Source organism: Nelumbo lutea, chromosome 1 (genome assembly GCF_056320005.1).
Source record: "Nelumbo lutea isolate HS-2025 chromosome 1, American lotus-T2T, whole genome shotgun sequence".
In the NCBI taxonomy this organism is placed as follows: domain Eukaryota; kingdom Viridiplantae; phylum Streptophyta; class Magnoliopsida; order Proteales; family Nelumbonaceae; genus Nelumbo; species Nelumbo lutea.
This window is the reverse complement of record NC_142684.1, coordinates 83,017,086-83,031,353: the sequence shown is the minus strand read 5'-3', so window position 1 is coordinate 83,031,353 and position 14,268 is coordinate 83,017,086. Positions and strand designations below refer to the sequence as shown.

General features: G+C 36.0%; 1 protein-coding gene across 2 annotated transcripts; it reads right to left on the bottom strand.

The window, feature by feature from the left end:
* Positions 1 to 619: 619 nt before the first annotated feature.
* Positions 620 to 10,327, bottom strand: LOC148875757 (protein STRUBBELIG-RECEPTOR FAMILY 3-like). 2 transcript variants are annotated; one of them, XM_088965276.1, is made up of 17 exons: positions 10,133 to 10,327; positions 9,433 to 9,630; positions 9,100 to 9,229; positions 8,914 to 8,985; positions 8,368 to 8,433; positions 8,198 to 8,269; positions 8,029 to 8,100; positions 7,864 to 7,935; positions 7,721 to 7,786; positions 7,516 to 7,581; positions 6,695 to 7,077; positions 6,198 to 6,616; positions 5,230 to 5,501; positions 3,425 to 3,563; positions 2,251 to 2,387; positions 1,993 to 2,149; positions 620 to 1,160 (listed from the first exon to the last, which is right to left on the bottom strand). In XM_088965276.1, exons 2-17 carry the CDS (start codon positions 9,530 to 9,532, stop codon positions 1,062 to 1,064), a joined length of 2,322 nt encoding a protein of 773 aa, XP_088821402.1. In that variant the 5' UTR covers positions 9,533 to 9,630; positions 10,133 to 10,327; the 3' UTR covers positions 620 to 1,061. The 2 variants fall into 2 exon arrangements, with proteins under 2 accessions (XP_088821402.1, XP_088821401.1); XM_088965275.1 differs by having other exon boundaries at positions 9,852 to 10,219.
* Positions 10,328 to 14,268: the final 3,941 nt, after the last annotated feature.

Below are 14,268 nucleotides of genomic sequence, written 5' to 3'. Positions count from 1 at the left end.
GGTGAAATCTGCATTTCTAGCAGGCATAGGTAAAAATAGCGGTAGTTTGGGCTTCCTCTCCTTTGGCCGTAATGCGTGATCATCAAAAGCAGCAGTAAAATGATTAAATGGATATCAAAATTAAGAGTTTTTATGGCAAACTCTGATAAAAAGCATAAAATTCACAACCGAAACTCCTGACAGAAAATGGTGCCCATTACATTTGTCCTATTAAAAGGGTCAAGGGAAGCAACCTTCACCAGTCTTCATGTCAGAATCGGATAGAATTGAGATGCCTAGTTACAGTGCTTGAAGGCGTAGATGGACTGAAATTATCTTACTGGGATGAAACAAGATAAGGACCACAGAGAATAGCACACAATTCCACTTGATCCAGATTGATCAGTCAAAATTTCTTCTAACCATCTAAAATAAAGTGGATCAAGTTTATTTCTAGCTTGAGATAGGAGATGGGTAGGAAGTTGAATAGCAATATCCCATGTGGCAGCCATGATTTCCAAACTTTCCAATAGCGAAAGTATTTTCCATTATCCTGTTGTATATAAATTGGGCATCTGCGGGTATGTAATCAAAGAAATGAAAGCGAGACCATTTGAAATAAAAAGAAGAAAAATAGGAAGAACGAAAACAATAGAGCATTATTTTACTTTTCAAAAAGAAACTGAAGCATGGTATTATTATACAAGAATTTCTGTTGACAACAATTAATCACAAATAATAGTAGTAACAATAATAACAATAACAAATAATTGAATTAGCACAGCTATGTTTCACAAACCAATCCTGCCTAATCCAATGAACATCGATCCTTTACCAAAAAAAATGATCGATCCAGCCAGAGAGTCGACAAAGCCGGAGGGGTTCATACAATTTTGTAGCAGGCTACCCCAGAGCGTGCTTCCAAACACCCTTTCGGAGTATGAATTGTTAATGAGTGCAGCAGGTTAGCAGCTGTTGGCACTTGAAAATGCCTCTTGAACGACCGTTTCAAGCAGATAATACCTGCGTACCATTCTTAAGTTGACACCTCCATTGCTCAAATGCTCATTTTATAACTCAAATCAGTCCCCATTAGGCCTCTTATTGGGGGGTTCCCTCTGTACCATGTGTAAGAGATCCTGAACAATTTCAGACATCGGGGGCCTGAATTCTGGCTCAGGCTGCAAAAAATAGATTTTAGTGTAAGATGCGTTCATTTCCCCTGAATGACAAAAATGTAAATAAAAAAGGGACAGAGTAATGATCAAATGTATCAACATGCAAGAAAATATTAGCAATTCAAAACAGAAAACAGAGATGCTGTCACATTTCCCTTGTCAAACTGTTCACCTTTTTAATATAACCAATTTAAAAAGGGAAGTGATTTGGGCACATCCCATTTTTATAAAGGGGCCCACCCCAAATCATCATTCAAGAAGTACATGCACTAAAAGATAAAAAATAGCCCCTCATTTTGGCTTTCTTTGTGACCAACTGCTGTTTCTTTATTTTTTTCACTAGGGAAGTGCCCTGATCACTTCCCTTTACAAAAAGTTAGCCTTCAAAGGAAATTTTAGAAAAGGAACTGCTTCTTGGTGCAGTGGTAAAATCTGAGGGTGTCAAGCAGAGAAGATAAGTTTGGTCTGAGAATGGTCACTTCATCCAAGAAAGTTCCATGGGTTATATCCATATCCTCCACTCAACCAAGCCTTGTCCCAACTATATGGGGTTAGATGAATCTTGTTCCACCATTCCACTTTGCTAATGTGCCATGAAATGGCAAAAATCAGGATCCATGTTTATAAGAGTTTGGCAAAAAAGGTTTTAGTGCCAGTTTCCAACCTGAAACAACCTCTCCATCCAGGCTTGGTATTAGCAGTGTAAGACAAACTTAACAATGGCAGAGTTCCATTTTAGAAGGTAAACTGCCTCAATAAAAATAAAAATAAAAATAAAACCTACAATTATATGTTGGAAAAAAAGTCTAAGGAAAGGATACAACAAGGCGGTCACCTGGATACAAAGGGAAATAATGTCTGCAAAACGTGACAACGATTTGGCAGGGTAAGCTCCATTGAGGGAAGGATCAACCATCCTTGACAATGCATCAATATCATGGAGTTGGTTAATGGCCCATCTTGCCAAATGTTGCTCTCCACGAGGCCATGACCTGTCCATATTGTTTTAAGAAGAGAACAAGTAGCCATTACAAAAAAAAAAAAGAAAAGAAAAACAAAGCAAAGCCAACAAGTTTAGATGTACATTTCTAACCTGTCATAAGACTTTCTCCCTGTAAGAAGTTCTAACATTACAACTCCAAAGCTGTAAACATCACTTTGGTAAGTATAAATCCCAGATTCAAACTCTGGAGCACCATACCCATAAGCTGATAGAAGCTGTCCTGATAACTGAGAATAAATAATGACAGTATCAGTAAAAGTTGCGAAAGAACTCAAACGTAATTTTGACCCTACACCCCAACTTGGACTGCTATGGATGTGACTTTTCCCCATCTTTCTGACTTAAGCCTATAATAAAGAATTGGTTTTAACTTCACGACATGACCAATTAGATTGTGTAAGAGTCAAGCATCAAGTTAACAAAAAATGGAGATCTTTCACACCCTTGGATGGGATGTCCAAAATGACCATCTTGCATACCTTATCCAAGTTTATGGAAGATCCAAAGAACAAACATAAAAGTAGATGAAAAATAAAAATGAAATTTGATTTTTCAAGCTTGTTTGTTTGAACTGGATTCTTTTGGGATGGATACATCCACTAAGGGTAATAGTCCAAGCACAGGTGGCTTTCCCCATGGCTTGTACCACATATTTGGTGCACAGAGGGCTAACCAGCTATTTGACACATCATATCATGGAGATCTCCTAGCCCAAGTTTAATCAAATTGGACAAGCTTAGACATGAGAGTCATCATATTTCTGTTGATAGCCTGAACAAATAAGAACATAGACCAACAATCCAGAAATAATACCATAGGCCAGATGACTGAAATCACAAAACTTGTTCACCCTCTGAAAGAATTTCTTGATGGGTGCCACCAATATGGTAGGTCATAATTTCCTAGGAAGTATATGTACAGCATGGGCCAGGGAGGATAACTTCTCCACTCGTCTAAAATGATATTCATCAATTCCTGCTGTCATCCTTTCTTTTGCTTTTTTCAATAGTGTATCCAGTGTCCCTGACCTTCATATTAATCATCTCTCTCCCTGGTGTGTTTGACTGTACTGTTTATACGGTTATATTGCGTCTATTTATATGTCCACTCAACTTAATTGTCTTACTATCAACTCCATTAAGCCAAATTTGGAAATGGAAAAGCAGATTCCCACTCCAATCAACATTTCCAAATACAGGTCAACAGGTCAAATATGCATAAATAAGAAGAAATAGACCTTGAAATTCTAAGAATATTGATTTACCTGACTAACAGCACTGGATGATATTAGAGAAGCCAAACCACAATCAGAGACATGTACTGCAAGTTCATCATCAAGAAGAACATTGCCAGACTTGAAATTCCTATGTACAACAGGTGGTTGGCAAACCTCATGCAGGTACCTTCACAAATAGAACAAAAGGACAACATTAACATTTAGCTCTATAAACATACAAATTAATAGTGTTCCAAAACGAGCACCTACACTTACGCAAGGCACTTGGGCACATTTCAAGGCATGCATCTGGTGTGCCTTGCACCTTTGCTTAGGCATGCACCCTTTATAAGTTCCATGTTTTGTTACTTTTTATACATTTTTTATGTATTTTATGCCTCTATGATGGTCTATTAATATATAAATTACCTTTTATTGGTGTTTGTGCACTAGTAATGGTCTATTAACTTTTAAGCTTTTTGAATACCTGAAACCCTATTTGTTACAAATAGGATCTTAGATGGCAAGATTTCCACTAGAGAAGAAACAACAATACAATTAATCTTTATGTGTGTTAGTGTGCACTAAAACTTCAAGTGAACAGTGCTTGCTCCAAACCTCCGCATGGCCCTCCACCTCCATAAAGGCCCCAGCCTCTTAGTTTGGGAATGGAAAACATCTAACACCAGACTAGTAATGCAACTAAGAGATGGACAAACATGTTGTAAGTTGAAATGTCATGCCTGAATTGTTAGTGCTTGAAGCACCTTGGTACAATGCACATCTGATTTTTTTATTTCACTTTGAATTATCTTATATGTTAGGCTAATGTATTTTGGTTGCAGCTGCAGCCAGTGAGATTTTTAAAGCATTTAATTCCTTTCAAAATTAAGGTTTTTCATTTTTTTCATATGTTTGAGATTTTTATTTTTTCAAAAATTGGTGCCTAGCTTTGTCTTGGCACTAGACCTGTTCACAGGCTGGGTTCAGGCTGGGGCTTTGCCTCTTTATAAACAGAAAATAACTAGGCCCAAGCCCAAGCCCAGCCCTGCATAAAGCCCGAAGCCCGATCTAGATAGGTATTTTACATTATATTAATTATATATTATAGCATATGTAATACTTTTTTCACTACTCATTTTATTATTATATAATATGTATTATATTTTTATTATATATAATATTACCGAGTCGGGCTTGGGCTTGGGCCAAGATTATTTGGGAAAGCTAGAGCCCAGCCTGAAAAGTAGTCAGGCCCGATGTTTAGAGCCCAAGCCCAAGCCCAAGCCCAAGCCCACGGGCTTAAAACTTTGTCCAAGACCAGTTTAGAACAGGCTGGACTGGGCCAGCCCCTGAACAGGTCTACTTGGCACATGCCTTGCCTTGGGCACTAGAAGGCCGTTGTGCTTTTCTTGAACCTCTCACTTTTAAAACACTGATATTAAAGTGGAATAATCATCTAAGGATGGGTGAATACGTAAAAGCAGCTTTCTCTGGTTCCTAGTATGCACATAAGCAGATAGACAGAGGTGCAGGTTCTTTTTATTTGATGGGTCCAATGTAAAAAATTTCCAATGACACACTACATAGAACAAATAGACAGGACAGCTTGTTCAACAAGCTGCCATCCTGACATTATCATTCATTTAATTCTAAAAAAAATCTTAAATTCCTTCAAAATACCTATGAAAATAAAACAAAGTCAGTCTTGAGGCTCAGTTTGGAAAGAGTACAAATATGTACAGTGCAAATGCATACGAAATAATACAAAATGCAAGGTTTTGTACTCTACATATTTGTATTTGCGCTCCTTCCAAACTTAGCCTAAGTGGTAAACTGGGACCTCTACTTACTCTAGAGCCCTTGCAGCTCCAAGTGCTATTCGAATGCGGGCATTCCATGAAAGTTTTCTATTCAGTTCATCATCAGAATGTAGGGCATCATGGAGTGTTCCATTACTGCAGTATTCATAAACGAGAAGTCGTTGTCCATGCTCTGCACAGTAACCCTCAAGCTTGACAACATTAGCATGTTCAAGCTTAGAGATACTCAAAACCAACTCAAGAAATTCCTCATCCTTCTGATTCTTAGAAGCTGGATTATCTAGTTTCTTGATTGCCAGTAGCTAGAGAAACATTGAGAGTGAAAAGAATATGTGTCAGCATATGGAATAACAAAATTAATAGAGTAAAGTTCACACTAATACATCCACAAACAGAACTTATATTTTGACATCTAGGGAGATCTAAAGTTTGACAACCATCTAGATAAAGCACACAAGTATAAAGGCAACATAGAAAACAGTATGGTTTTGCTCAAATAAAACACAGAGAATAATTGAATCAAGTATCAAGAAATTCTCTTGCTACTTCAAAAGTCCTTTGTCTAGCTCAATTAGAACCTATTAAAAAATAGAAGAGGGAACTTTAATATGTTCACTTAACAGAGGAAGATCAATATAAAAATTGAAAATTTTATCTATATACCTTACTGTGCTTTCCTTTGGTGGGTTGATGGTATATAGAAAGAGATGTACCATCACCTATGCATCTAAATGGGACTACTAAAATGAAAGCTAGCATGTTAGAAGGATTTAGGAGTTAGGTTTCTCTGCAAATGATAAAAAGAAGAAAAAAATGGAGGGGAGGGGGGCACAACCTTGATTTGTAAAGAAACAATCCAAACATAAACTTCTCACCATGACATCAAAACTTCCAATGAAATTTAACATAAAGGACCAATTTAAGTATGCCTTCATTTAATTAAACAACAAGTTGGTAGTTTCCATTTAATCAGTTCTGTGAATCCAAGAGTTTTATACCTTTCCATCAGGAAGCTCTGCTCGATAAACACTGCCTAACATGCCACCTCCAATGAGATTTTCTTGAGAAAAGCTGTTTGTATATTGCTGAAGTGACGCAATGGTGAAAGATCTTACAGAAGTTAGTGGGTTCAATTTTCTGGGGGGCACAATAGGGTTCACAATGACCTTCTCAATAAGAGGGAGAGGGGGAGGGGGAGGAGGAGGAGGAGGAGGAGGTGGTGGTGGTGGTGGTGGTGGTGGCATTAAAATCATATCTATACCAGACATATCTATCTCATGGTCCTCCTTTTTCTTTGGAACCTCGTCCATTCTTTTAATATCTGTCTCATTATTGTCCTTCATTCTAGGAACCGCAGTCACTCTTCTAGCATCAATCTCATGTTCATCTTTTGGCCTTACAACTGCTTCTTTTGGCACTGTTCATAAAATTTCAATAACCTGTTAATAGAAGGTGAAGAAACGGAAGCCAAAACATTAACTATTAAAAAGCTTACCCTTATCTCTTTGATTGTCTAGTTGGTCCACTGAATGCCTCTCTTTATGCTTCTCTCTGGGCTCTTTATATGTACCCATTACTTCATGCCTGTTGGAAAATATATCATTCTCTTGCCTTTCTTTGCAACATCTTGATGCAAGAAGAGCAACCACTAATAAAAATATAATAAATATTAAAACCCCTGCAATTGAAATCCCAATAATCCTTTTTCTGGTCAAAGTTTTTTTTGTTCCTGTAGAATCCAGCCCTCCAGGTGAAGTAGCCCCATTTGTATGATTCACAGGTGTTACTTCTGAAGATGGTGCTCCAGTAAAAGGAGGTGGTGGGGATGAAGGTGGAAGCAATGGAGCAACAGTTGTGTTGAAAGGGTTACCATCCTTTCTGCATAACATATCCAATGTAATATGATAAGGCCACAATAAAATTAACAATAATCAACTAAGTCAAGCACAATCATTTTCTCATCACTGTAAAAGTCTTTTTCTTTTTCTAGGGATGAAAGAATAGTCATAAAACATAGGGAAATAATGCACTTTCCAACAATGAAGTACTTAAATAACAAGGATGATCTAATTTCTGCATTAGAAACTTCTTTTGGTAGTATGTACACATGGTACTAGGAAAATGACTTAAATATCTTCATCTGTGACTGAATACTCCCATTTTCATTTGCCACTTTCAGATACATATTTAAGGTGAAGTATGTCTGTATCTAAATTACATAAGTTCCACACCTAAGTATTACAATACAAAAAAACTAGAGAAGTAATTTACTTCAAAGATAAAATAGTTTGGATCTATCTATTAGAAGGTGCTCACTTGAAATTTGGAATATTCAGCAGCTTCTCAGGTATAGGTCCAGAGAACAGGTTATTCTCTATATTTCTGTTGAACAAGCACAAGGTTTTTTTTGTCAAAACCCATGAAGGCAGAAGAATGTAGTTACAAGGTTCTGACACTAAAAGCAATGTCAGAGAAAAAAATTTCTAGAAAATAATGTCATTGAAATGGTTCAGAATAGTACAAATCTCTCAAAGGCAGATCTTGTAAAACATCAAGAGTCCCGGATAGTTGATTATTCTGCAAGTGCCTACACACCAAGAACAACAAATTCATTATATTGCAATCACATAGAAATAAGAATTCCTATCAAATTAACCTACTTACAAGGTAGTTAAAGATGACAAGCTTTCCATTGAGGGAGGCAGTTGACCACTCATATTGTTATTGAAGAGATCACTGCAGCAAAAGATAGTATAGTATACTAACAGTTAAAAACCTGCATTCTGATCATGGAAAAGAAATGCCACTCAAACGACAGGGAATCCTTACAGGTTTGTCAACAGAGTAAGACCCTGAAAGGCATCTGGTATTTGTCCAGTTAAGTGATTATTGTTAAGCGACCTGAGATAATAAGCCATTAAATTTATAATAAAATGTTAAAATGTAACGGCTCCTACATGTGTACCTCAAGCTAAAGAAAACAGAAGCTCAAGCTTACATGGCTGTCAACTGAGACAGAGAGGATAAAGTACTAGGAATGCTTCCTGTGAACTGGTTATCTGAAAGAAAACTGCCAGATTTGAAGAAAACCATATGTTTAACATAAGGCCACGATTCAATGATTTTACCATATTGTGGGATCAGAAAAGAAAAGCTAGATAAACATACAAGTTTTGCATGGTAATTGGCAAATTCGATGGAATACTGCCACCAATGTGGTTGTTGCTGAGATCTCTGCCTCAAAACAGTAGTCCAAAACATCAGCAAAGGAATTCAAAATGGCACATCTAAGTTTAGATATATTCTGGAACATAAGTTATGGCATAGTGGGCATATTATCTCAAAGAAGTTTGATTCCTCTAATTTTCCTTGTATATGTAGCATATGCAGAAAATGACCATTCGACTAATACAAAAATTCCAGGTTGCACACAGGACTGTAACATAGGGGCATCCCATTAGGATGATCCTCACCATCCTACAAGGTTGAGTTTGGGCTACAAGATCTCCAAGACAGATGCTTGCCAATTAAACCAGTAAGCACCAAACATACAATCAATGGAAAGACGGTTATTAATGCTCATGCTTTGGCACAGTATTAGTTGATACTGCCAGGAGATCAACTAAGGAAGAAATATACAAGAGAGTCACTAAAAGCATACAAAACGCCTCAGATAATGGAACGATATCAAAGATTTAAATTGATACCACTTACATGGTTATCAATGAAAAAAACGATCCTAAGTTATCACCCAGTTCCCCTCCCAAATTTGCGCCATTGAGTATTCTGTAAAATAAAATAAAAAATAAAAAATAAAAACAAGAAAGAAAGAAAATTCCAATTAAATACATTTCTTGGACCATAAGTGACTAGAAGATGGTGTCTGTAGGGTAACCGTACATTGAGGTTATATTAGAATTGACACATTGGACTCCTTGCCAGGCCTCCAAGCACGGGTCTCCTCCACTGGCAATCCATCCGGGAAGAGGAGGATTGCCCAGCGCAGTATATAAGCTATTTATTGCAAAAACTGCCAAATTAAAAGAAAAAACAATAATATCATTATACAGAACTACTAACATTTCAAGCAATTTACAATTGGAAAGAAGTAGAGAATCACAAATGCTGCAATAGACCAAATGTGAAAAATACATCTAATGCTAGAACGTTTCAGAATCTGCGGATCTAAAGTAAAAATAAACAAACAATAAATGAATGTCAAATCCGGTTTACCGTCTCGCGGATCAGTGTATCCATCAGAAAAGGATGCTGAGAAAACCACCATCAACCCCAAGAAGACCCGTGCGTAGATCTCCCAGCTAAAGTGGTCCATGGCCGATCTTCTACTCGTACTCCGACTACTCAAGCTTGTCCCTGAACTCTTTGTGCCGCAAAATTCCCAATAACTTAACTGAGCATTACTTCTCAAATCTGCAAAAGAGAAGAGATAAAGTAAGAAGAAGATAATCATGAAGACGACGATGAACAACGTTTACAGATCTCAACTCAACCACAGTAATCCAAACTTCGGATATTTTATAGAAGAAGAATTGGACGTAAACAAATCAAACAAAACTTGCTACTAAAAAACAAAGAAAATCCAAATTCTAAACAAAAATGAACTCAAAAGAGCATTTTAAATCGAGTCGAACCCCAGGACGGAAGAGGAATCAGCAAAAGCGAAGTCATAGAACCCTAAAACCTCTCATTGTTCAAAAAACAGTGTCCATTGGCAAGCAAATTGGTTTAACAACTTCTGCAAACGCGAATATGTCCAAATTTAACATCGCTGTAATTAGCTGTTAAAATTCCAGGAATCCGACTAATCCAACATCGACCAACTAAACACCAAATAATACATCCGAATTTCAAAAGATTTAGTATAACAGTGAAAAGATTATAATAGCTTAATTGAGTGACTGAAAACCCTAACCCTGGAGACGAGGGAGCTGGAAAGCGAAAAAGGCTAGCGTTCAAAATCACACAGAGCTACATACAGAATAATGGTTTGATCTCTCTCTCTCTCTCTCTCCCACCTTCTCACTCGAAGCAAAAAACAAGTGAACAACAGTACACGCAAGTCATGCATGTCTATTATTTAATTTTAGCATAAAATTCTGCTCAAGCACTCAAGCAGCTAGTGGTATAAAAAGGGCTCCATCCCACGTGGATGTACGGCTAGAATGGGCTTTCACAAATGGGCTTTACAGGCTTGACATTAGCGTAGCCCACCAGGTCCAAAGCCAGTCAACCAGCCAACATTAATTACGAACCTATTGAAAGTTGAAACGCATGTGTTTTGATTTTTAATTTGGCAAGAAAAATGTGCCCAGGTCAACCGGATCGGACCCCCGCAACCGCTGGTGGCCCATCCGATCCAGGTTTCATCCAGTTTTAAAATCACACCCGGCTTTACAAAACCAATCTGGTATTGTGCTGCGTTCTGATGACCCGTTGAACAAAGATCACATTCAAAGTTCAAGGTAGTCCAGTTAACATGGTCCGATCCATTTAACCTATATTGATGGGTGGTCAATATGGTGGCGCATATGCAGATAGGTTTTGTAATTAAAGAGGCGCCGTTTCGTGTATGATGGAGCTTGGATGGGCCATGTTGGAGAAAAGGTTGGGGCCCAACGAATCTTGCCTTTCTCTAAGCCCATTGGGCTTTACGGCTTTACCCCACAACTGATGATTTGTCATAACTCGGAGCAATTTCGCATTAAGTTCCAACTTCCCAATGCCGAGTTCGAAAAAGCTGATCAAAGTTGAAAGCTGCTTTAGACTTTAGTTAAGAGAGGTGGTCTTCTAATCAGCGCACTCTCATCGTGTAAACCATGAGCTCTCTAACGTGTTAATCGCTCAGTAGTTTGAAAGTAGAAAAACGTCATAATCTGAACTTCGGTGCCAACGAGAGACAGAAGACGCCGGGGAGCTCATGCGTCACTGATGCCAGAGCGCTCACAGTATCAGAGCCCCCCCTTCAGAAAGGGATTTTGCCTGCTTTTTCTTTTTAATAAATAAATAGATATAATTGCCTTTAAAATGTTGAGAAAAGAAAATTGAAAAGAACGTCACAAAAGGTCTGGTCTGGTGCTTCCTTTCTTCTTTTTATCCCTTTATCCAATCGAAGCAGCTGACTGGCTGTCATTAATCGTGGAATCTTGTTGGACGACAATAGAATGCTCCAAATTTCTGAAAACGCCCATGTTTCATCCCCATCATATCGTGGAAGTTAGGCAGATCATTTTAATAGTCGAAAATGCCCTTTACAAAATATCAAAACCCCTGTATAAAACCGCCAACCATCAACTCTCAAGGATGCAAGCAAGGTTTAGTATAGACTTCTTCATGAACCGGGTTCGGGCCAGGTAAAGAATACGTATAGACCCGAGTTCGAGTCCAGCCTGACCATTGGGCCTAGGTCTTGAATCCAAGCCTAGTCCTTATATAAAGTTTGAAGCTCGGGCCTGAGAGCCCAAGTCTGATAAAAAATTTGGAAAATATATATTTTTTCCCTTTTTAATTCAATTAAAAATTATTTTATTTATATTAAAAGACCTCAAAATCTAAAAAAATAATTAAAGATCTTATTATTACTTGAAAAAAGAGAAGAAAAATATTATATATATATATATATAATATAAAATATATTTTTATTAATATAATACATTATCAAGTGGGACTCGGGCCAGACTTTCATAAGAAAACCTAAGCCTAACCCGAAAAAGGTTGGGCCCGATATTTTAGGCCTGAGCCCAAGCCCAACTTAGATCAAGTTGGGTCAGGCTGGCCTATTGGGCTTCCCAGCCCATGAACAGGTCTACTTCAATATTGATTCAAATGGGGTAACATGCACAAGGAGAAAATGTTTCAAGTTTCAAGTTTTGAACCACTAGGAAGGGCATTAACTGTTTAATATTGCCACTTGCCCTATATCTAGGGGTGAACATTCGCTTTATTTGGTTAAAAACTGAATTGAATAAATCGAATATATAAAATATAAAACTGAACTGAACTGAAATTTTTGGTTTGGTTTATGGTTATTCGGTTAAAACCGAATTTTATTAATGTTATACTAATATATAATATTATACATGAATGTAATATATATATATATATATATATATATATATATATATATATATATATATATATATATATATTATTATACATAATAAATTTTGGTTAATTCGATTTTTTCGATTAACTGAATTTCTAATCTTGAAACCAAAACCGAAACTGAAATTTTATAAAACTAAATTAACCAAACTAAAAAAAACCAAACCAAACAAATCAAAACTAAAAAATTTTGGTTTGGTATTTTGATTTTAACCAAACAATGCTCACCCTTGCCTAGATCTTTGTATTTAGTGTACAAGTGACCTTGAAAACAGCTATCAATCCGTCAATATAGGGGTGATCATGGGTTGGGCCTTACACCTATGGTGATAAAGGTTATGTCCTAGGCCTAGAACTCGGGCCTAAAACATAAGCTTGGGCCCAAGCTCGAGCAGGTTTGATTCTAGGTCTATATCTTTTATGTATAAAATACTACATATGTATAATATTTTATATTATATGGTATATAATATGCATAAAATTTTATTTTATATTTTGTATATTATAAAATATTGTATAAAGCTAATCAATTGGTATCATAAAACTAGCGACCAATTAGATGCCACAAAAAAAATGTGGTATTCATCAAAATTCATGGGATTCTATGATTGGTCAAAGCTCTTTTGATGCTTTGTCTTTCTGCTATCGTAGATTTTCCCAATACATATTGTAAGTGCCAAATTATATTGTTTTTATATAAAATATACACTATAACATAAAGAGTTCGACTATGATATTGGAAAGATATGATATCTGAAAATTTTTTGACCCATCAACTAGAATTATAAACATGGTAGCCAATCAAGTGTTATTTATCAAAATTCATAGGTGGCTTTTGATTGGTCAAAATTCTTTTGATACCATGTCTTTCTCACATCATAGATTTTCCCTAACATAAAAATAACACATACACACACACATACTAGTAAATGTGCACGTGCTTCGCACATGGAATTTTCAAATTATAACAACAACAATAATTGTATATATATTGGTAATTTATTGCCTTTCAACCTAAAAACTTGTATCAAATCTTCTTACTATATATCTTATATGGATATTTTCAATTTATTGTGTTAATTGAACCATTGCTTGCCTAGAGACTGATTAGACTAATTGAATTGTTACTTGACTTGGATTTTAGGTTCATTTTCCACCAAATTGGTTTTTGTAAAAAACCATTGACTTGGCTAACAATATAGTAACCTAACTAATCAATCCATTGAATCATTTGATTTGTTTAGTAAGGTGATTGAATAGACATTAATTTTCTCTTTTCATAATTTTTGTATTCCATTTCCATCATTTAACAAACATGAAAGTGGTTTCATTGCTAAGGCAGTTTTAAATTTTGTATTCTCTTTCTATATCATTAATAAAAATTCAGAGACCAAATTCAATGAGAGAGGTATTTTAAGTCAAGAAAAAGTCTAAAAGCCTTAGAGATCTATTACTACTTTTTATAGATTTCAAGTAAATTGTAATTTATCTACAAATCAACATGTAGCTTCAAGTGTCTAGAATAGTTAAATTTGTTCAACTAAATACTCCATACAATTTCAATTACAATTCATTAAGTTTTGTGATTTATAGATGTCTATTTAGACACCTTGTGAGATATCAAAAATAAAAAGACATGTTTTGTAGTTATTTAAGATGCACAAAAGAATTTCATTTATGTTCTCTTATATAATTAAGCAAGAAGTTAACAATGGGGGCTTAATTTGTCCTATTTTGATATCATTTTAAACAATCAACAAAATACTTGATTTTCCCTCAAATTCAAATATGAAAGCATTAGTACAAAGAAGAAAAATACTTCTTATAGATTTTCTAGAAACTCAAAGGGTTTGTAATGATTTCTCAAAAATACTTCTTATTAATCTTTTTAAGGATATGTTGATTTGAACAGCATTTGAAATAGAGGAATTACATTTTTTTTTCTTC